A 24,166-nucleotide genomic window follows, 5' to 3' on the forward strand; every position below is an offset into this window, starting at 1 on the left:
TTTGAACCACCACACATCGCAAGTTCAGAATGAAGCAAGCATCTGATTTCTTCTGGAGAAAACAATAGAAAAATGTGTGCACGCATGTGCATATTTGCGCGTGTGCGGAAGCCAGTGGCCAATATTGGCATCTTCCTCAATCACTCTCTATATTTTTTTAAGACAGGACCTCCAAGTAAACCTGGTACTTGCCGATTGGACTACACTGGCTGGCCAGACAGTCCACAGTTCTTATCTTCACTTCCACAGTGCTGGGATAGAAGGCACATGCTGCAATGTTGGATTTTTTAAAAAAAAAATAATAATAATATGGGAACTGCATTCTGAGCTTGGGTCTTTATACTTGTGCAGTAAGCACTTTACCAGCTGCCTCATACCCCCAGCCCTCATGCTTCTTTGTAAAACAAAAAGAGAGAGAAAAGGAAAGGAAGGAGAGAGAGAGAGAGAGAGAGAGAGAGAGAGAGAGAGAGAGAGAGAGAGAGAAGAAAAAAATGCTAAGTACCCATTAGCTTAGTCATCACAAATGTGGACTGTCTAACCCTGGAATGACATGCAGACGTTTCTGAAGATCCCTCTGAAGTCCCAAGAGCAGTGGTTCTCCGCCTTCCTAACACTCGAACCCTTAAACAGAGTTCCTCGTGTTGTGGTGACTCCCAACCATAACATTATTTTGCTGACACTTCCTAACTGTAATTTCACTACTGCTATGAGTCACAATGTGAATATCTGTGTTTTCCAATGGCCTTGAGTGACCCTCGTGAAAGGGTCATTGGACCCTGCAAAAGGTTCGTGACTCACAGGTTGAGAACCGCTGCCCTAGCACTTGCATTCACAGATGCCTTCGCTGATCTTCTGATCTCCTTTGGGGGACCATCATTAAGGAATAACAAGCTTCATCTGTTGCAGGTTGTGTCTTCATTTCTAGACAGTACTTACTCTGAAGATGCTGCAAGAAACTGTGCTGTGTATAAGGCAAACAAAACATTGCTGCCCACGGACTGTGCTTCCAAACATGAGTGGATATGCAAAATCCCAAGAGGTATCAGACCTTTACTGTATATTTGAGTTTTAACGATGTGTAGCGCTTTCTCAGATGATAGTCACAGAGAGGCGACATCTCAGCACTAGAACGTGAGCCACACGACTGACAGCCCACCTGATGGATCCAGCTACTCCAGTGTAGTAAGCAGGGATAACAGGCAAAGGAGAGAAGACAGCGCAGTACCCTGTGCCGAGCTGTTCATTAGGAATGAAGGTCACCAGCTGACATGGTGGCACAGGTGACAGAGATACCACCCTGACGTTACAAGCACACAGCATTACCTATACGGTGAATGCATGGAAGCACCTTGCACAGTGAGTGACCCGCAGTTACCTCCAGCAAGTGTCCATGTCCTTTCTTTAGACCCTCTGGAGAGTCCCCTTCATGGTGGAAGTCCTCACAGAGTCTACACAGTATAGTGTCTGTCCTTAAAGTTACGTTTTAAGGTGACATAGGAGCGGCGTGGTTAGAGGGAGGTCGTTCAGACACTGAGCCTATGCAGAAGGCTCAGTGGCAATGCTTTGCTTTCTCTCTGCAGGTGTGGTACCCACTTTTCCAGACTGGTACGAATACGGTAAGAGCCCACCTGGCAAGTCTCAAGCTTCTAAATACACAGCACGGGCGGGGGGGGGGGGCAGAGAGTAAAACTGCATTGTCTTATCCTTCCCATAGCGTTTGTTTTCTTATATATCAACCTGGGCTGATTTGTTCAAATTAACAGATCAAGAAGGCATAGTCCATGTGATAAGTACACTCATTAAGTAGGGTTGAAAATTAACATCATAACTCCATCTTCATGGCATATTATTTTAAGATATGTATCTATCCCTGACCTTTGAAAACTAGCGAGGGGTCTCAAGTGAGGTAGACTAAGGAAGTAAGCAAATTTTATGTGTATGTGCACGTGTGTGCATGTGTCCATCCGTATTTACGCCCTTCTTTAAAATGCCAAGTGACCAAATTACAATTTACTGTGGGTGTCAGCCACAGCCCATGCCCCTTCGCGCCTGCCTTCTATCTCTCACTAGTCTTGACACGGTCCACATCTGGTTCCCTTGCAGATGCGCCCTGGTTCTTCTACCAGAATGCCGAGTACCTCTTCCACACCCACCCTGCCCAGTGGGAAGACTTTGCGTTTCTCTGCGGCTGGCTACGGGGTGATATCCTCTCAATTTATTCTGCTCAGGAGCAAGAGTTCATCCTCAGCAAAATCAGAGTGGTACCTGAACACAAATCACTACATGAAATTCATAGTTTACACCTACTCCTGTCCTTAGGGAAGGAGATATGTTTAAAATTTGGCTCCATGCATTCATTTAAGTTTTCATAAAAGTCATGTTTGGGGTTTTTTTGTTTTGTTTTTTTGTTTTTTTTTTTTAGGATTGTTTTCCTTCCCACTCTACAGATTAATAGAAAATTATGGAGACACAGGTTTATTATGTTGCTATGTCCTTTGGCCTCACTTTGTGCTGGAATAGTAACGGTGTTAAGTTAGTCAAGTTCTGTGTAGTGAGATTCGCTCATCACTCCCTGCGCTCCAGAGGGCTCCACGCTCCTGACCTAATCACTTACCAGAGGCTCCTGCTTCCTAATCTGTCATCTTGTGAGTTAGGAGTTTACCATATACTAGGGAAGGGGGTGGTGTTCATGGCGAGCATGAACATCTCACCGTTAAGAAGCCTTGTGCCCAAGACTATCCTTGCAGAGTGGGTCGATGCAGAACTTACTGATTCCAGAATGAGGGGTCGAACTTCTAGAGGTCATGTCACGTGATCTTGAGGCATGCCCACCCTATAAATGTCCAAAAGTTTTCATAATCACTCTCCTATGATGAATAGTCACTTGGACTGTGAAAGACAAAGATAATACTTACTTGGAATATAGAAGAACCTTAATATGAGAAAGAAAGCTAGGTAAGGTTTTTAAAGTCTGAAAAAAGTGATTTTTCTTTTGAAGAATGCTTATGTTTCTTCGCCCTCTTTGAAAACAGACCATGGCGTGTTATCACGGCGAGCTTTGAATGTTTCTCTTCAGCCCATCTTCTCTTTCTGATCAATGATGAAAGCATTAAAAGCCATAAGCACTTAAGGGTCATTGGGCATGGATGTCTCGCCAACCAGTCACTTGGCTCCTCCTTTTTTTTTTGTGGTCTACAGTATCTGCTTTTTAAAATGACAACTCACTATTACTTTTAAGTTGTGTTTATAAACACTTCTGATACTATACATCAAATCCATTACTTCTCAAAATTTTGACATTTTAAGCCCTTGCAATAAATCGAAGCCCTCGATCACTTTGGTAAAAAACATGGACGATGACAGATTGCCTTTGCTTTAGAAAGCTCAGCGAATGAGCTGTTGGCTTGTGTTTCTACCTCGTTGGAAAGTGGCCTTCCATGTAATGTTAAGATCTTTGCGCACCAGGCTGTTTTGCCTGAACATCTTTCAGCTTGTCCTGTGAAGTTCTCTACCACATACATCACAACTGTGGAGTGCTCTAGAGATTACCATACCTTAACTTAGGTGGGAGTAAATGTGCTAGTTAAGATGTAAATGTCATGATTTCTCTTTAAAGGTCCTAAATTGGAACAGTGAGCAATCAGTCCGTGACTTTGACTGCTGTTGCCCATGAGCCTTCTCTGTATATCTGCCTGCCTGCCTATCTATCTATCTATCTATCTATCTATCTATCTATCTATCTATCTATTTTTCTCCCTCTCAGTTTTTCAAGACAGGCTTTCTCTCTGAAACATCCCTGGAACTGGTTTTGTACACTAGGCTGGCCTCGAACTCACAGAGATTCTGAGTGCTAGGTTTAAATGTGTGCTCCACCACCACCTGGCAACTCACAAGCCGTCTCTAGGTGGGATGAAGTTGTGATCTTCCCACCGCACCCTCAGTCAACCTCAACAGAGCCATTCCGAAGTCTGAAAATGAAAATCTGAATTTAGCGTGTGGTACATGAATTTAGTTGTTGTCCATGAAACAACTCCTCAGGGATCTCAAATTATAGTAGTTCCCCCTTGCGATATTCCCAAATTGCTGATCTGGCAGACAGCCATGCTGTTTAAGGAGTAAACGCACACTGGTCTCAAAATTAGAATGTTAGCAAGCTATCACGTTCTGTTATATGATGACCTGAAATTCATATGGAAATAAATAACATATCTTAAAATGTATCCCCAAGCCTTCTCAAAATGAAACAAGAGTACAAATTTAAATACATAGTGCCTTAAAATGAGCAGGTTTTTGGCATATAAACGTGAATTTGAATTTCAAAGCACACACAGAGGGAGCAAATACACCATAAAGCACAGCATGTGAGATGCCTCAGTGAAATCCTTTCTGTCCCTTCCTCTTTTACAGCTAAGGAGGGGGCTTCAATTTCCTGGGCCATAAGTCCAGCATACATCTGTTGTGCACTGTGTACATGTGTGTGCGTTTGCTACTTCACTGTGCTTAGGCTGAGTGATTGATATTGGCTTTAGATTAATAAAATGGATAAAGGGTAATTTTCGAGCTGCCAGACATTGGGATTCTGCCGTATTATTTTGCCCTATGTCAAGTCTCTCCCTTTGGATGCTGACACTGTTCAAAGCTTACCAGACTAGTACATCCACTCGGAATCTTTATTCTGCTAATGTCTTTGTACTTTGTTTGTCAAATACATGTGACATCTGCAGTGAGCTTCCATAAATCACGGAGAGAAGATGCCACTAATTATAGTCAGGAAACGAGTCCATCTTCTCTTTTATGTTTTATGGCTTCTTACAAAGTTAGAAATTTGGCTTTTCAAGCTGGATGAAACAGAAAATACTCTCAGTGGTTCGTTTCTACTCTGTTTCATGGTGGACAAAGAGTGTTTTAGAATGCTGCAATGTCAAGATCCTAGCCCTTCATTGCTCCTCCTTATGTAACCAGGTAAAATCATGGTAAACAAAGAGCTAATAGCATCTTCATTGATCTTAATAGTGAAAAATGTAAGCGAGAACAATAAATGCTGACTTTTTTTTTTTCCTTCCCTTTAATAGCTATCAAAGCACGGTGTAAATTGGTGGATTGGAATTGAAGAAGGAGGAGCCAGCGATCCAACTCAGTATGAACCAAGATTAATCTGTATTTAACACTAGTTGACAAGTTGTATGTGCATAGTGATTGCACTGGATTTAGGTGACCGCTTTGCTGAATAGCCTTCAACTGTTCTCCTTAACTTACAAGTTTTCATTCCTCTAACCAAAGGCGCAGGCGTGTTTTAGCCATCACCGGTCTACACCACAAGCGTGCCCATCACTTGTGAAAGCATCTGCCTCCCTTATTTTGTGTGTGTATGTGATAAAAAAAAAAAAGCATATACTTTACTTTGGTGCACACAATGCAGATTAGCTGTAGGTACAATGCTTCGTGCGCTTAATTAAATTGAGTAAACTATTATACTTTCAGTCCGTATCCCAGAACTACAAGGATGGACTCAGATACTGAACGTGCCAAATGAGACCTTAATATTTTGTTTTAATTTATCTGGGGCTGGAGAGATAGCTCAGTGGTTAAGAGCACTCACTTCCCTTCCAGAATTTGGTTTCCAGCACCCACTGGACAGCTCACAAACCCCTCTAGCTCAAGGGAGCTTGACGCCCCCTTCTGGTCTCCACAGGATCTGCATGCATGTGGCATAAGTATATACAGACACAGTGACGGGACATGACATACGCGTGAAAAAATAAATCTTTTTAATTTTTAAAAATTTTCCCACAGTTGGCATAATGGGTCACCTGTGATATTCCAGGACTGGGACGGAGGAAGAGAGAAGAGAACGGATAACCAGAGCCAGCGGTGTGCCTTCATTTCTTCCGTAACAGGTTACTTCACTTATTCTTGTCTGGGGTTGCGCTGCAAACACCTCTAGAGGCCGCCAGGCTCCTTCGAATGCTTATTTTTGTTTTCCGTTGATGGCGTGCAATCTCATCAGTAGTCAGGGTTCTGGATGAACACCCATCCTACGAAATTCATGCGGTCACATTCCTGTATATAACTTGCAAATGGGTAAGTCCTCGCGCGCCAGCAGAACCTGAAGTGAGCCTGCTGGGACTTACAGACATGAGCTCCCGTCTAGAGAAATGGCTCAGGGGCTAAGAACACGGGCTACTCTTCCAGAAGACCTGGTTTCTCTTCCCAGCACCCACATGGTGGCCCCAGCCATCTGTAACTCCAGTTACTTCAGGGGATCAAATGTCCTCTTCTGACCACCTCTGGAACCAGGCACACATGTGGTAAACATGCATGCATTCAATCAAAATGCTCAGACACATGCAATAATGACATTAAGAAATCTTTTTTTTTTTTTTTATTTTTCGAGACAGGGTTTCTCTGTAGCTTTGGAGCCAATCCTGAAACTAGCTCTTGTAGACCAGGCTGGCCTCGAACTCACAGAGATCCGCCTGCCTCTGCCTCCCAAGTGCTGGGATTAAAGGCGTGCGCCACTACCGCCCGGCTAAGAAATCTTTTTTTTTTTTAAAGACAAACATGCACCTCATTTTCAAATATAACAAAATAGATGTTTCTTGTCCCTACCCAAAACAATGAAGAATTGTTCATTAATTTTTACAAGGAAATATGCTAAAGCTTGAGAATGAAGTGGGAATAGAATTTAAAATATACAGGAAGCAGCCGCATCAAAGAAGGTGTGAGAGGAAAAGTAAAATGTACTAAATGTAGAAAGTACAGAGAAATTACCATAACTGTAAAGGTGAAATTATTAAAAAGACTCAATGCAGTGAAAAATGTCCTATAAATGCTGTTCTCTGTGAGACCTCAGTGTACAGGCTACGTTTCACCCATCTCTACTTTCCTGTTTGTAAACTGGCTCACTCTGTGCAGTCTGCGAATGTTTTACCGCGTATAATTAAAACCTGTGTTCAGGGCTGGAAAGATGGACCCAAGTAAGAGCACTGGCTGCTCTTCCAGAGAACCTGGGTTCAATTCCCAGCACTGCATGACAGCTCACAGCTGTCTGTATCTCCAGTTCCAGAGATCTGGTATCCTCACAGACATACACGCAGACAAGACACCAATCACTTAAAAATAAATAAATATTTTTAAAAAAAAATTTACATTTAGTTCACTGTTTTATTATTATTTTTATTGTTCATTACAATTTTATTATTGCTGGCACTAATGACTGCTCATCTGAGATGAGCATCTGTTTGCAAGTTAGATCCGATGGCACCCCGAAACTAAAGACTGGCTTCTCTGAGTTCTGAGAATAGTACTGCCTAGTTGAGCATCTACTGACACAAGCCATTCTTTAAAAAAAAAATCCATGTTCATAACTAGTATGGTCAGGGGAGAAATAGAGAGAGGAGAAGCGCTCCCCTGTGGGCGGGCTCTGCAGAGTTAGGGGAAAGCTGTAGCTAATCCGCCTGTTTTGCCAGCAGGTGTCACAACAGCCTATGGAAAGGACTGTTTTGCCAGAACAGCTGAGGATCCGCACTGACAGCCACAGCCCAGCCCCACCTTTGAAGCTCATGGTTTTCATGCCTGTTTTAACACACAAAGCTAGACCTGCCTTGCGCTGTGCACACAGCTTCTTTGTCTGGCATTTTTTACTCAATACGAACAGGCATCCGTCACTTTCCTCTGGAATTGCAGCCCTTCTAAACTAAAAGATGGTTTGCAAGAGGCTGGGAGGTTGGAGATCTGTCTTAGAAAAGACCTGTTCATATAAGAGTCTGACTCATATAAGAGTCAAGACCGAGCAATCCTCCTTTTTGAGAAGTTCCTCATTTAATCATTCTACAGTATTATGTAGGCTGGGCATCTTTTATCCAACAAGAGTTAAGATAGGAAGTGTTTTGATGTTTGCAAGTTGGGGATGTTTACAGGGGCTTTACAAGCGAGCTGTTTCCTGGCTAAACATCTGAAACTAGAAATGCCTTCCCAGACACCATGTCAGCACTCAAACATTTTAGGATTTAGATATCTACATTAAGTATATTTATCCTGCATTTTCGGAAGAAGTATTATAAAGTTTAAAAATGATGATCTATTGTCTTAGAAATATTTTCCCTTTACTGAAGCTGAATACTTAAAAACCTGAAGGCTTATTTTGCTTCCCAAGCCAAATATTCATATTACTTTAAATTAATCTTATTTCAATTATAGCATTTGTTTACTTTTGTGAACTTATTTTACATTTTTTTTTTACATTTTTACATTCTAATTACTCAGATGGCACCTTGCCCAGGGCGGTGTCACTAGAGATCTTTGTACTTAGTAGTTTAGTTCAGTTTCCAGAGTTCAAAAAATGAAATTATGAAAAACCATAGCAGCCATGAAAATCAATCCATAAAGATTGTGGAGGGGCTGTCCTGGCTCCGACAGCTTTTCTGACCTGTCTCCTCATGCAGGGCTCTGGGGGACTGAGGACTGTTCTGTTTCTATGCCCAGCATTTGCAAGAGAGAGGAGATGTGGGTCATCGAGAAGAAGAAGCCACCCTTGCCACATGGGACGTGCCCCAAAGGCTGGCTTTATTTTAACCACAAGGTAAATTCCTTCTTGTAACATCGTCTTTGTTTTTCTTTTGTGGAATGCCAGTTGAAAAGTCATTCAAAGTGAGAGTGGGGTTTGAGGGGTGGGCATGTTTGTTTGCTTGCTTGCTTGCTTGCTTGCTTGCTTGCTTGCTTGCTTGCTTGCTTGCTTGCTTGCTTGCTTGTTTCAAGCACCAGTTACCCACAGGACCTGAGCTGCCACTGCCACGCCTTTCGAATGACTTCAGAAGCTTTCCCTTTGGGAACAGAAAGGGTTTGTGCAAGGCGGCTGTGCCCCCACACCCCGTTTGTGGAGGCATTTTTTCTAGTGATGTCCCTTGTGCTGTGTGAGTCACTAGATAGGATGGGTGTGCGTGTCTGCAGTGTGTGTGTGTGTGTGTGTGTGTGTGTGTGTGTGTAGACCTGTGTGTGCCTGCGTGCCAATTCATCCACCCCCACCCCACCCCGCAAGTAAACTTTAGAGAGCCCATATCCTGTTCCTCCTCCTCTTCCCCGCCCAGAAGCCGCAGGACTCTACCCACCTGTAAACTGATGAACTAATAATGCAATTTGGTCAATGTCATCTTGAGCTTCATAAAGCTGATGCTTCTGTGCCGAATTCAATTTCAGAGTGAAAGCTTGCCAGCAGGGACGCCGTCAACCAGGTTTATGATCTCTGAAGCGCCCGTCCGGGGAGGCTGAGACTTTGCCTCCACTCCTTAGGTTTTGTAATAAAATAACTTTAGAGGCTTTGGGTGAAAGTGACTAAATGAATCCCAAACTGTAATTGCTTAACTCTTAGAGAATTAAGAAATGAAACGGTGTCATAATTCCATACGCTAACTTGAAATTGCTCTTTAATTGTGGACAGCCAGGTTTAAATCTAAGTGTTCGGTCACACCGCAGGCATATTCTTCTTCATCATCTTGCTGCCACTGTTAACTCAGGCAGTGAGTTACCTGAATTCTGTACACACACACACACACACACACACACACACACACACACACACATGACTAGTTACATATGGCTAGTTTAATTATGGTGAGATACAATTACTATATAATTTTCTACCTTAGTCATTTTCAGTGTGTGGTTTGCCAGTGTTCAGCATCCGTATGTTGTACCATGCATCTCCAGGTCCTTTCTCTTATTACAGAACCAAACTCTATATTCATTGAGTAACAACTCCCTATTCTTCTTCCCCATCACATCCTGCATCCTAAATAAATGGCTCCCCCGTTATATCTCATGTCTCTCCGAGCTAGAATCCTGAACATGGAGACATGCCGTGCCCATCCTTTTATGACTGGCTCACTTAGTAGGATGTCTTTAAGTCTCAGCCATGTTATGACATGTGACAGGACTTTTTTTCTTTTAAAGGCTGAGTATATTCTGTGGCATATGTTTTGCCAAAACTCCTTCCCAGTGGGAGATATAAACACTATCTACCCCTATACCTGAGGCCCCAAAGACAAACCAAGGTATGAATCTACCAAAAGCGACTCTGGAGAACCATTCAGTTTATTGGGCTTCCTTCCAGAGCGTAGGCAAAAGGTTGTTTATGTCTGGGAAAGTCTTTACCTATCAGGGATGACGACCTAGCCACATGGGCAGAGCCTTCGTCCCCTAGCTTTCCCCTGCCTGCATACCCTAGCCCCGACCCCAGGCCGCGTGTAGTTAGATCAGCGTCACATAGACCAGGTGGTGTGAAGCAGCTAGATGAACCCATCTCAGGTGAGGGTCTCACGAGCCTCTCCCTCCCAATGTGAGAGCCCTTACCTCTTGGCTGATTTGGCTGGGCGGTTTCGCAAATATTTCTTATTTGATCTCATTTTTAAGATAGACAGTTAGTGTTCCGATTTTGCATCTGAGAAATCTGAGGCTCGCACAATTGTGTGACTTTTATGAACATATGGGTCAGGTCAAAATTCAGCCTCTGTTGTCGTATATAAAGAATGTGTCTTGTTAACCCCCCCCCCCGAGTTCAGGTCTCTAGAAACCACGTGGACCATCAGGTTCAGTAGAACACATGCTCCTAATCCCAGCACATGCTTCTACCTAGGAGGCGCGGGCGGGGAAAACCACCTGAAGCTCATGAGCCAGTTAATTCGCATACACAGCAGTAAGCAAGAGAGATCCTGTCTCAAGCAGGGTGGAAGGCAAGGAGTGAAACCCTAAGCTGTCCTCTGAAAAGACAGGTGCCTGGCTCTCCGACTGGAACACACGCATGCACACACACACACACACACACACACGCACATGCACACGCATGCCCACGCGCGCGCGCGCACACACACATGCACGCACACATGCACGCACACATGCACATGCACGCATGCGCACACTCACACACACACACACACACATACACACACGCACGCACACACACACCAGTCTCATATTCTTTTTTAAAAAGTTGTATTAGATTTATTTTTTTAAAGAATTGCTATTATTAAAATATCAACACTACCCGCAGCAATCTGCCGAGTCGATGCCGAGTCTCCATCAATATCCCACTGGCATTTTTTCACAGGAGTAGAAAAAGAACAGTGCTACAATGTACATCAGTGTATACATTTCCAAGTACCAGTGTTCATTCCTCTTGGAGAAAAACCTAGAGGCACAATTGCTAAGTCAGGAAGCTCCTGTTTAGTTATTTAACTGACAAATGTGTTTTCCCAGAAAACAATTTACAGTTGCATAGGTAATGGGAGGTTTCATTCATGGACTTTTGGGGGGATTTAATTAAATCCTTTGTCTGCATTTTAATTAAGTCATTTGGTTTTTTCATTGATGAATTATAGAGATTCTTTCTAGTATTATGTGTAATGAATTCCTATCAGATTTTACCCCTAACAATTATAATGGTTTCTCTTTTATAATTAGAATGCCCTTTGATGCACGTAAGTCTATAATTTTGATGAAGTCCAGTGTATCTACTTTTTCTTCTGGGTCTTATGCTTTTGGTATCACACCTAAGAACACAGCCTCAAACCACGTGTCAGGAATACTTTCCCCCTACATCTTTCTTCTCTGTGATTTTGGCTCAGATTTGGATTCTGATTGACTTTTACTTCAACCATTTGACGGTTTGTTTCTTAAGGCTGTTAGGACAAGTACATCCCAGAGCTAGTTGCTACAGACAGATACCAACAAATGCCTATCCTGTCCCAAAATTTTATTTTAAAACAGAATCCAAAGGCAAGTGTTTGCATCTTGAGCATATGAGGGGGTGAGGAGTAGGCAGACCGAGAAACAGAGACTAGGGTCCCATGGTCCTTTGTGAGAGTGCACCTGGATTTCATAAGGGCTTCTTCAGCTTCACCTATTGAATGTCCACAGCACCTCCCAATGCAGCCACCTGTAGAGAAAGCTCTCCTTCTGAGAGCTATCTTCCATTTATAAATGAGGTGGGTGAAGAAACCATAAGGGGGGGCTAGAGAGAAGGCTCAGTGGTTAAGAGCACTGGCAGCTCTTCCAGAGGTCCTGAGTTCAATTCCCAGCAACCACGTGGTGGCTCACAGCCATCTGTAATGAGATCTGGTGCCCTCTTCTGGCCTACAGGCAGGATACTGTATGTATAAATAAATAAATAAATAAATAAATCCTTAAAAGGAGAGGAAGAATCACAGTAAGCAATGATAAAATAAAATGATGTCTCATAACAAAATTAAGGGACTGCCTCTCCTCTCGTGCCCACATGCAGAGCCTATCTCTGTCAATGCCTTCACTCTTCTGACTGAGTCCTTGAAAGGATGAAGTGAAACCATGGATAAGAAGGGACTGCTGTTAATGGGTTACTCAGTCTGGAAGCCAGAAAAGAAAGGATTGAGGCTGAGGGAAGTAGCAAGCGCTGTGGGGCCATTCCCTCCTCCACCACATCCCCACACTCCCCTTAACTCTTAAAGCTACAGGAAGAAAAGTGGGGGATAAGTTCAGCACAAATTTCAATACATGATGGGCCCTTAAACTTTCCCCCTTCATCATCAACTCTTCCAAGGACTAATTTTTATTACTTTAAAAAAAACTCAGCTGACAAGTTAATTGCATTTTTAGAGTTTTAAAAACCAAGATACCTGGAAGCTAAGCATCGTTTCCAATGACTCATAAATCGTCTTCTTCATGTGTGATAATGTAGCTTAATGACATTTGGGGAGATTGACAAGATGTTACCCTAGGAAGGACAAGTCAGCAGGGCTAAGAGGGAGCTCTTCTTTTCTTTTCTCCTCTCCTCCCCCCTGTGTGTGTGTGTGCGTGTGTGTGTGTGTGTGTGTGTGTGTGCGTGTGTGTGTGTGTTGGTTCCCTGCCAATGGCCCCTTCAGTAGCATCTAAGGCAGAGAAGGGGGAAAGAGTAAGGATATTCACAAAGTTCCAGACGTCAACATTCAATGACAGGTGGAAAACTGAGAAAAGACCAAATTTGAAGGAAATATTATAGATTTTATTGCCAAATGTTGACTATAAATTATTTTGGAACAAAGAAATTTTATTATTCCAAGCTCGTTTGGAATATTATAGAGCCTCCTTAATTCACAATTATGATCAGAGACGCATATAACTCGAACACAATTTGCAAATTTGTCAGAAGGTAAACAAGTTAAAATCGAGGAGGCCATTTTTCCTTCAACGTTTCTGCCTTATTGCTTAGGGATGTTGTTTCCAAGTTTATTAGTAAATATGGTATATTTAGAAAAGAAGCCTGTGACAATAGGAAGCCATACCTCCACTGTCAAACTGACAAATCTTGGCTGCAGGAAACACGGAAGGTAGTGAAGGGAGAAGCTTTCCTGGAGAGAAGGGTGGAGCAGACTGAGCCAGCAAGAGTCACTGGTGTTTATGAATGGTTCATTAGTGACTATCTGAACCCAAGGCGAACTCGCATTAAATGATAAGACTTCTCAATAATTAGTGTGTGCCGCTCGTTGGGATTTGTAATTAGAAGAAAGGAGCAGAATAAAAAGGAACAGATAAAAGGGTGGTTGTTAAAAAATGAAGCTCCTGTAAAGCCAATTCCATTTCTTTGTGAAGCACACAAGAAAGAGGGACGCAGGAGGCTTGGAAACCCACTCCTCTCTTGATTGGTAACTCGGGCTACATCACAGTTTCTGGCTTTTAATCCTAAAAGGGGTGTGTGTGTGTGTGTGTGTGTGTGTGTGTGTGTGTGTGTGTGTGTGTATGTGTGCGTGTGTGTGCGTGTGTGTGTACTGAAGCCCTAAAGAATGACATTATCAGAACTGAGTTTTGGGGAAATTGGCCCTGGCACTAGTGACATTTGGAGTCAGATAGTTCTTTGTTGTGGTAAATCATACAGTCACTCACGGCAGTATCTGGCACCTAGTCTACATCTGCGTATGCCGGCGACAACTCTTCCCAAACTAAGAATAACTAAGAGTGTCCCCAGACTTTGTCGCAATATCCACAAGAGGGAAAATTGTGCGGTGTTAAGTCTAGAATGTCTGAGAGCGTCATTGTGCAACTGATTGCAAGGAGTTGTGTCTCGGAGAGTGCCCAACCAGAAACACAGCAGGAGGTAAGAGTGGGAAGACTTGTTGCCTGCAACAGTTAAGGAGAGCGCTGGGGTTGTCCTCCCCCCCCCCCGAATACTGCTCTCCCCAAGGCACGGAAGGGTGGTGACCTTAGCCGAGAGTCCATCTCGACTCCTCTGGAGAAGCGCCGTGAGGTGGACACCCATGAGCTTGCTCAGTTAAGGTTATAGTTTAAAAAGGAAAGATAATAGACCCGTCTCTGGGCATGTTCAGATCATGGTCATAGAGCACAGGTCTACAAGGTTAAGGTGGAGAATGTGGACACTTCTGGGCATATTCAGTTCAATGTCGCACAGACAGAGGACATGAATACCCTGGTTTGGTGTTGTAGTGAGTGAGACAAGTTTACATACCCAGAAGAATGGGGTAGAATACCTCTATGGGGTTAGTAATTTGCACTGATTTTTCTTTGTCTTTAAATGCATGCATCATGTGAGTGTATGAGCAAGTGTTTGTATGTGTATAAGTACACATGATTACATAGCTGCATGTATGTGTGTCTACCTTTGTGTGGAAGTCCAAGACTAACATTGGTTTTCTTCCTCGGATATCACCCCAAATGCTCTTCACCTTACAGATGGAGGCGGGCTCTCAGTGTTGGCTAGCTTGTTCCAGCCATCCCCGTCTCCACCTGATTGCTGGAATTCCTGATTGCTGGAATTACAGTGGAAAGCCCCAATGTCACCTGGCTTTTTTTTTTTTTTACATGAGTTTGGGGTGGGGGATCCAAATCCCAGTCATCACAGTGTGTGACAAGTGCTCTCCCACTGAGCCATCTCAACTGCCTTCTAACTGGATTTCCTTGTCCCCCACCCCCCAAAAAAGTTTACACTGGAGAAAATAAAAATGGAAAGATATATGAATACTATTTTAATGGGATAGTTCCCCTCCAAGGTTCCTGCCTTGCTTGGTGACTTGAAATCGACAGTCATTTCACAGGCCATTCTTCTGTCTCATGGATGGGTTTTTAGGGATTATCCTTGTGTGCCAAAGAAGACTGGCCCCGCTTTTCTGCAGTGAGGGTTGGCTCTTGGGAGGGGGTGGCAGCTGAAGGAAGGGAAATTAGAGACCTGAGGGAGAAGAGCGCCATCCCAGAGTAGGACAGGAAAGGTGGCGCTCTCTTCTGTCAGTTTCTAGGTAAATTGGGGTTAGTCTGAAATTTTCTCTGTGGCTCAATCCTGGGGTCGCACCTGCCAATGACTAGGGCTGCCTCTGTTCATTGAGGAGGCAACTGAGTGGAAAGAGAAAGTGCCAGCACTTTCTGCACGGAATGTCCCTGCACGAAGGCTCTCCTGACTTCCGTGAACCCTGTCCGGAAGTGTTAGTGCTGTGGTCTTCTTTCTACCTCATGGCTTTACTTCAGCTTTTCTTACCAGGTTTACATTTTATCAGCAAGATGAGCCTACTAGACTGTCGTTGGTTGCTTTTTACTCTTTGTTCTTTTAGAGGCCCGCCACCCAGCTCCCGGATAAATCACTCGCAGAAGATTATTCTTTCTTATAAATGCCTGGCCTTAGCTTGGCTTGTTTCTAACCTAAATTATCCCATCTACCTTTTGCCTCTGGGTTTTTTTTTTTTCCTTTTCTTACATCTTATCTTACTCCATGGCTGGCTGTGTGGCTGGGTGTCTGGTTGTCTGGCCCCTGGTGTCCTCCTCCTTCTCTCTTGCTCCTCCTCCGCTCCCAGATTTCTCCTATTTATTCTCTCTGCCTGCCAGCTCCATCTATCCTTTCTCCTGCCTCACTATTGGCCGTTCAGGTCTTTATTTGACCATCAGGTGTTTTAGACAGCCAAAGAACTTCAGCTTCACAGAGTTAAGTGCAGCATTAACAAAAATAACACACTTTAAACTAATATTCCACGGCACTGGGTTAATTGTATCATTCCGATTCTCATCCCGTCAGACAGCAAGGAAACTTCTTGATGGTCTCAGGCCACAGCACGGCTAGCGTGAGTTTGGTCCCTGGACCCCACAGTGAACTGACTTCTTAGAGTTGTCCTCTGACCTTCATGTGTGTGGCATAATAAAGATTTTTGTTGTTGTTGTTGTTGTTGTTGTTAAAGATGACCACCTCATTGTAAAGCTCCAGCCTGTATTTTTATGTTCGGCTTAGAGTCAGTGGTCATGTTTGTCCCTTGGTCTGTCTGCTTTGTTTTTCTGTCTTCCTCTCATTTGCCCCGTTGTTTTTCTGTCACTTCCTGTGTGTTTTATGTTAAATGGTGGGCTCTGAGCTTCTAGTGAACTTCAATCCTCCCTGTCCTTTCGTCTCTCACTAAAATAAGCAAGTGGGCTTCAGGATGAGTCTAGCTAAGCCACTCCTTCTTTCTTCTTAGACTAAATCTCCTACTGTAAACCTTGCAAACTGACTGGCTCCTAGGAAGAGTGCCCCTCTCCACGGAGCAGAAGACGCCATGGTGACGTTCCGGATGACAAATACATCCCTGCTTCTGCTCTGCCTCACGTGAATGAGACAAATCGCTCTTCACCCCGAAGCAGCTTTGTTAATGCCTGCAGAGCGGGCAGAAAGCTGATGAGTTCTCTACCTAAGAAAATTATCATTTCCAAGGCCGACCTTAGGTGCCTTTGGGAACTTGCTTCGTTCACGTAGAACAGTGCAGGAATGAACACATTGTGTTGTTGTTGTTGTTGTTTATAGTGCTTCCAGGTGTGGATTCCCAAAGACACCCGCGAGCTGAAGACCTGGGCAGGTGCTCAGGATTTCTGCGTCGGCAAGGGCGGGACGCTGGTCTCCATCGAAAGTGAATTGGAGCAAGGTAGAGTCCAAGGGTTCAACCAAGCCAAAATGGCCACCATCATTCTAATAGTAATCAAAATGTCACCTCCAAACTTTCGCTTACAAATCAACATTTAAAACAGTATACTGCTAAGACACAGGAAATTTCAGTTTGAGCGCCAGGGTTTCTACCACAACATTTGTGAGAGTCGGTAGCCTGCCAAGAAACTGCTAACTTTAGAGACCTTAACTGGAGAGAATGAGGATATATTTATGTGTGTTCTAGAATGGCTAACGTAATATCTCAAGAATATCTACTACAATTGCAAGGTAAGTTTTTCAAAGATCATTTTAAGTTCACCTATACATTTTAAGTTGAAACTTAGGCATTTACATACTTCTTTTTAAATATACTCCATTAATCCTTGTTTGTTTAAGAAAGTAGTAAGTGAACACTGGAAATTGTTTTGCTAATGATCTGATAAAATCTCAAGTTACCCAGCTAATTTCGTTCAATTTAAACTGAAACCAAACCAAAGTTACCTTAATGAGAGCAAAATAAGGAATTTCTACACTCGATTCAAAATAAAGTTTTTCTGTCATTTAAATATAATGATGTGTATGAGCAGCATTTGATGACGACCCAATGGTTTATGTGGCATTATTAGATAATGTGGTTCTATTTTCCAGCTTTCGTTACTGTGAACCTTTTCGGCCAGACCACCAATGTGTGGATAGGGTTAAAAAGTGACAATCACGAGACGTGGGTGAATAGGAAGCCTGTGGTATATTCTAACTGGTCTCCGTCTGACGTCATAAATGTAAGTTTTAAATTACTGGGGGCACGGCTTGCTGGGGATCAGATCAGGGTCTTGTATACTTTAACCTTTGTGCTGTATTCTAAGACCCTCAAAGATTTATTTTTTTTTTTACGCCTTTTAAACAAGAGATCGTAACTGAGACTTATTGACTAAAACTGTTTTCTTTCTGTATTTTGAAGCTATAAATTTATATTAGTTTACCAGCCATATGTTAATTTTTAATAATGTAACATTTTAACAGTTTCATGCATACTATAAACACAATTACACTACGAATCATGATGATTGTTTATCTTGGAGGCTATGAAGAGATTTCTGATTTGGTTCTAATTAGATGTAAATAAGATAATAATGGTGTCTTACTTTTTCAATTTATGCTCTAAATCAAATTTTTCAATGTGACAATAATGTTATATTTATCATATTTTAATAATGTGTATTCCTTTAAAGATACCAAATTACAATATCTCTAAAATGAAAAAGCATGCTCCACTTTGTGCCCTGATGCTAAGTAGTCCTAATTTTCATTTCACTGGAAAATGGTATTTTGATGACTGTGGGAAAGAAGGCTATGGATTTGTCTGTGAAAAAATGCAAGGTAAGAAATAATTGGGGTTTTATTCTTTTTATTTCCAACCTTGCTTCCACACCTGCTGTCTATCAGCTTTGCAGCTATGATATAAGTCGTTGTCCTCTATACTTAGCCACGTGTCCCCCACTACTTAGGACTGCAGAAACCATCTGACAGATAACCGACTTTATACACCAACCATAGGACCACTAAATAGCTTTCCACCTGTGCTCTGGGAGTCTGCGTGGTCCAGTCCATTTTCCTAGACTGTGTGATGTTAGCAACAACACAAAGAAAAACACTTTTTTTTTTTTGATTCATGCACAGTTCTGTTTCAAAGTCAAAGTGATGACATTTGTTGATCTACCCTGCCAGACTTCCAAGGTGTCATGTTATAAAGCAAGAGACTGGGGTGAGTGCATTCTGAGCCTTCTTTCCAGTTAAAGCCACCAAGATTCAGTCAGGGAACCCCGGTAGCCTTACTTCAGCTTGGTCACCCTCCAGAGATCCTACTTCTGAACTTCAAAGTCAGATAAGTTTCTTCCCACTCAATCCTCCAGACTGGGGGTTAAATTCCAACATACAGCACTTCACAGAGAGCACTGACAGTAGGTCTAATCGTGGTCTATTGCGGCAATTTTTAAATGTCTCCCAGAATGTTGAAAAAGAATGAGGAGCTGAAGCCAGGCAGTGGAAGTGCCTTTAATCCCAACGCTTGGGAGGCAGAGGCAGGCAGGCAGAAAACTCACTGCCTGTGAGTTTGAGGCTAGCCTGGTCTACAGTGTGAGTTCCAGGACAGCCAGGACTGCAGAGAGCAACCTTATCTCAAAAAAATAAAAAGAAAAAAAAATGAGGAACTGGTTTAGTTTATGCCTATAATTCCTTCACTTGGGAGACTGAAGTTAAAAATGACAAAAAAAAAGAAAAAAAAAAAGAAAAAAACCTTACAAGTTCAAGTACACCCTGGAGTACAGATTGAGTTCCAGGACAGCCTGAGTCATAGAGCAAGACCTGACTTGAAACAAGAGTTATAAAAATAAACCAGTACACACTCACTCTTTTTTCCTTTTCTTTCCTTTTCCCTTTCTTCCTTTCTTTCTTTGGGTTTTTTTTTTTTTCATGACAGGGTTTCTCTATAGCTTTGGAGCCTGTCCTGGAACTAGCTCTTATAGACCAGGCTGGCCTTGAACTCATAGAGATCCACCTGCCTCTGACTCCCAAGTGCTAGGAATAAAGATGTGCACTACCCCTGTGCATCCTCACTCTTTTTTTTTTAAGCTTCAAAAATAGTATCTGTGGCTAATATGACATTTGGTATATTTCTATATCTGGGGCAAAAAACTCCCTAATAATTTCTGGAGTGTAATATCAAAGCCATATGTGATAGCTTCCCCTCCCTGTAATAAAATATCTGAACTAATCAGCTTATAACAAGAGAAGATTATTTATATTGGCATAATAATTTTGAAGGTTAGACCCATTGCTTTGGGGCTGTGCTAAAAGCAGAAAGCTATGGAGGGATCAGGGAATAAAACAAAGACATTCAACTCATGACTGAGAGGCAAAAGTATAGAACAGGAAGAGTCCAAATTCCCATAATTCCCTTCAGTGGCATGCACAGTGACATAGGACCTTCTACTGGACCTCACCTGTCAAATGCTCCATCAGGTCCAATGGGATACCAGGGCCTTTGGAGGATATTTAAGATCCTAATTAAAGTGTGATACTATCACCTGTATCCTATATCCAGTGGGATGACTAAGCAGTGTGATTGTCCTTGAGTAACCTTCAATAATGAAAATAGCAAAGACAGCTCCTGCTTTCACAACCTGTGTGTCCCTGTGCCTGGCACCATGCCTTTGGGTTTATAAACATTATGCCATAAAACCTTCAAGACCAGTCCAGGAAATCGGTCAAAGTCTTTCCATTCTATAGATAAGGAATGTTAGTCTTAAAAAAACAAAACAAAACAAAACAAAACAAAACAAAGCAATATTTCAGTTAAAGATAGTAGTAATTCTGTTTCTGCAAAGTTGACCTCGTCTCAAATTTATGCGCTGATTGCTTTCTTTGGCATTTGGGGACGAGCAACATGGGTGCTCTTTAGGTGACACTGCAGGACAGAGGGGGAACACAGCCCCATGTCTGACCAGACAAGCTCCCACTTCACCTCTTTACACAAGCATCAGCAACAAGTTCAGAAGTGAGGTCTCTGAAGGGTGACCGAGCTGGAGTTAGGCCACAGGGTCTGTGGCTTTTACTGGAGAGAGGAACCACAATACACTCACCCCAACTCTTGCTGTATAATGTGACGCCTTGGAAATCGTGGAAATCTGATCAGTAAAATGACTGCATCTTCTATGAGCCTTGATTTCAATTTCTGTAAAATGAGGTAAGAACTATTTCATATGCACATACAAAGCTTAGCATAGTTCTCAGCATGTGTTTAACAAAGGACGGTTTTTTAAAAATTATTATTTCTAAAAAATACTATTAAACTTCTATTCTTATTACAATGAACACCTTGTATTTTCGACATAAATATATGCTTATATTGGGCTTGAGTCAAAAATTGCTATGTTCCTGAAAGAAAAAAGAAATAGGAGTAAGCCAGGAGGTGGTGGCACACACTTTTAATCCCAGCACTCAGGAGGCAGAGGTAGTTAGACCTCTGTGAGTTCAAGGCCAGCCTGGTATACAAAGCAAGTTCCAGGACAGCCAGAGCTGTTATACAGAGAAACCCTGCCTCAAAAAAAAAAGGGGGGGGAAGAGAAAGAAAGAAAAAAGCAAAGGAAGGAAGAATAAAAAGAGAGGCAAAGGCCAGAGGAGGCTGCTCAGTGGATGAAAGAAGTTGCAGTACAAGCTTGAGGACCTGAGTTTGAATCCCCAGCACCCAGTAAAAGCCCAGGTGCATGGTATAAGCCTCTGTAATCCCAGAACTCCTTTGGGGAGATGGAGGGCAGAGACAGGAGGATCCCCTAAAGCTCATAGGCCAGCTAACCTGGCAAGCACAACAGAAAAACAACAGAGCAGGACCTTGACTCAAATAGAAGAAAAGAAGCAACATCCATGGTTGTCCTCTGACCTCCACATACATGCCATGGCACACACAGGCATGTGTTCACACACAAATGTACACACACATGCATGCAGAGAGAGAGAGAGAGAGAGAGAGAGAGAGAGAGAGAGAGAGAGAGAGACCAAGACAAAGTAAAGACTGAACAGTCGGGAACAACTCAGTATCCATAGATATTTCTTCCAGGATAATGAGCTACAAAACCACATTGCTCAAAACCATGTATGTTTTGTTTTGAAACTTGGAAGGACTAATTGCACTGGGAGAAATTCTTAGGTATAAAAGCAATGGTGTAACCCAGTAAAAGGAAACAAAAAAAAATATCAGTTATATTATTGTGCCAATTTTCACTTTAAAATAGTACTTTGTGTCATATAGATTCTGTATAACTAGCCATAAACTGGGAGCATAGGCTGGCAAGCAGGTTTCCAGCCAAGAGGACACTGTGACCAAGTACAGTCTGTCACAAGGTAATTAATAAATAGGCTCATTTCACTTCCGTTTTACAATGTGTGCTTTCTAAATCAAGCAACGGTAACAAAGGCAAAAGGCTACTTTCCGCTTTGCCATTTTTATTGTGGAGAACATGACCAAAACAGGAGAGGGCAGTGAGGAGCAACATTTATTAACTGTTGGTGTGTCCTGGATGCAATAGAGCATGTCCTGTGTGGATACAGCAGTGAATTCTACACACACCCTCCTCAGGAAGAACTTACCAGTTCTTATAGACCTGAAATGTAAGTTTTAGGAGGACTAATCTTCTCCAGGCCTCTTAGCCAGGGAGGGTCAGGAATGAGATGCAGTCCAGGCCTTTAGCCATTCACATCTCAACATGCCCTTTAAGAAGCCCAGATCACTTACTGACTTAGTTTTCAGCCTAGTATGCAAGAGGAACTAAATTCACGCTAGGTCAGATGCACAAACATTTTCCTAAATTTAGGCTGTTCTATGGATACAGCAGAATACAGGACAAAAAAGAGAAATGCATACAACTTAAAGAGAAAGCACACATAGGCATGTGTGTGCACGTGCATGCACGCGTGAGCACACACACACACACACACACAGTGCTAACTGGAATGGCATGGCTTTTTAAACTTCAAAGCCCACCCCAATAACATACTTCCTCTAACAAGGCCACACCTCCTTATCCTTCTCAAACAGTTCCACCATCTAGGGATCAAGGGGTCAAATGTTTGAGCCTATGAAGGCCATTTTCATTCAAACCACCACAGTGTTCCCCTGCCTTAGCATCGCACACCTTCCAAGTATAGTGTCATTGTTTTGAATTCATCACTTCTGGAGGAAAAGCTCTGGTCAGTGTCGCTGTTAGTGACAAAGATGCATGTTGAGTCTGACATCCTCTGTAGTCCAGACAGTACAAGCAATTTTGTTGTTGTTCTCAATCTAGATACTCCTGAATACCGTGCAAACGTGTCTGATATGCATTCAGTCCCCAGCACATTAGAATTTGGAAACAGAACTTATAAAATCATTCGTGCCAATATGACGTGGTACACAGCAAGAAGAACCTGCCTGATGCATGGAGCAGAACTGGCCAGCATTGCAGACAATTTCCAGCAGGCCTTCCTCACAGTTGTTCTCAGCAGGCTGGGACATGCCCACTGGATTGGGCTCTCCACCACAGACGTAGGTGTTCGAAGTCCCGCCAGTCATCTTTGCAAAGTTTCTGCCTACTTCCTTAGGGAGACAGCTACTGGAACCAGAATGCAAACATAATTCCCAGACACAATCATAAGTATAGCATTCCAACAGCTGCTTTATACAGAAACTATGGGGGGTTTTGTTGTTGTTATTTTCAGATTTTTTGTTTTGGTTTTGTTTTTGAGGACCCTGGGGCTACAAAACAAGAGTATACATTGTTTTAGGATGAATATGCAATGTCTGATTTCTAAATATAATGCCCCCATGGGTCCTTTGAAAACTCTCAAGAATCCCTGAGTACTGAATCATTTATGCAATGAAACACATCTCAAACTCAAGTACCATGTTTGGGTAATTTGTTAGATTTCCAGAATCTCCATGAAAAAAAAAAAAAGATTTCTGCTTCCTGCTCAGAAATTAATTATTAACTAATTTACTACCCTTGAAATATAACATGCAGAGTTCTGTTTGTGTGACTTTTATTTTATTTTTTGTTTTGTTTTGTTTTTTGCTTTTGAAAACAAGAGTATTACACACTTGAATTACTGAAAGGTAAACTCTGTTCCATTCATGACCTCCGGTTCTTTTGGAAGGAGTGCGTGCTTGGGTAGTTTGGGGTGATTCCAGCAAGTCGTGGCAGTGAAGTGATGCTTTGAATTCCCTCTGCAGAATGGTCTTACTTTTGACTGGTCGGATGGCACCAAATCCCCTTTCACCTATTGGAAGGACGAAGAGCCCACCTTCCGTGGTGACTGTGTTTTTGCTGACACTAGTGGACGCTGGCATAGAACAGCCTGTGAGTCTCTTCTGCAAGGCGCCATTTGTCGTGTCCCCACTGGTAAGTATCATTCCATTCAACAGAGCCAGTGTGTCCTGGCCTTCCGTGTGGGCACGACTGCACTCAGCAGGGAATACGAACACGAATAATAGAAAATCCCAGCCCTTGAGAAGCCTTGGCTTATGATACAAAGACAAGTCGCTGTCATATCAAACATGGCTGGGAGAGGAGGTAAGAGGGATTATCAAGAAAGGGGTGCATTGCCGGGCAGTGGTGGCGCACGCCTTTAATCCCAGCACTCGGGAGGCAGAGGCAGGCGGATCTCTGTGAGTTCGAGGCCAGCCTGGTCTACAGAGCTAGTTTCAGGACAGGCTCAAAAACCACAGAGAAACCCTGTCTCGAAAAA

At 42.7% G+C, this 24,166-nt stretch overlaps 1 protein-coding gene across 1 annotated transcript in view; it reads left to right on the forward strand.

The window, feature by feature from the left end:
* Pla2r1 (phospholipase A2 receptor 1) overlaps positions 1 to 24,166 on the forward strand; it is a 99,613-nt gene that overhangs the window by 69,216 nt on the left and 6,231 nt on the right. Inside the window, exons 14-24 of the mRNA XM_050121978.1 lie at positions 907 to 1,039; positions 1,581 to 1,616; positions 2,104 to 2,261; positions 5,073 to 5,137; positions 5,794 to 5,897; positions 8,445 to 8,581; positions 16,772 to 16,889; positions 17,540 to 17,670; positions 18,121 to 18,268; positions 22,729 to 22,967; positions 23,652 to 23,820. Coding sequence (XP_049977935.1) covers positions 907 to 1,039; positions 1,581 to 1,616; positions 2,104 to 2,261; positions 5,073 to 5,137; positions 5,794 to 5,897; positions 8,445 to 8,581; positions 16,772 to 16,889; positions 17,540 to 17,670; positions 18,121 to 18,268; positions 22,729 to 22,967; positions 23,652 to 23,820 — 1,438 coding nt within the window. The remainder of the gene's footprint in view (positions 1 to 906; positions 1,040 to 1,580; positions 1,617 to 2,103; positions 2,262 to 5,072; positions 5,138 to 5,793; positions 5,898 to 8,444; positions 8,582 to 16,771; positions 16,890 to 17,539; positions 17,671 to 18,120; positions 18,269 to 22,728; positions 22,968 to 23,651; positions 23,821 to 24,166) is intronic.

Source organism: Alexandromys fortis, unplaced genomic scaffold (assembly GCF_014885135.2).
Source record: "Alexandromys fortis isolate MF-2015 unplaced genomic scaffold, M_Fortis_MF-2015_v1.1 scaffold_8_9099976_23576923, whole genome shotgun sequence".
Taxonomy (NCBI): Eukaryota; Metazoa; Chordata; class Mammalia; order Rodentia; family Cricetidae; genus Alexandromys; species Alexandromys fortis.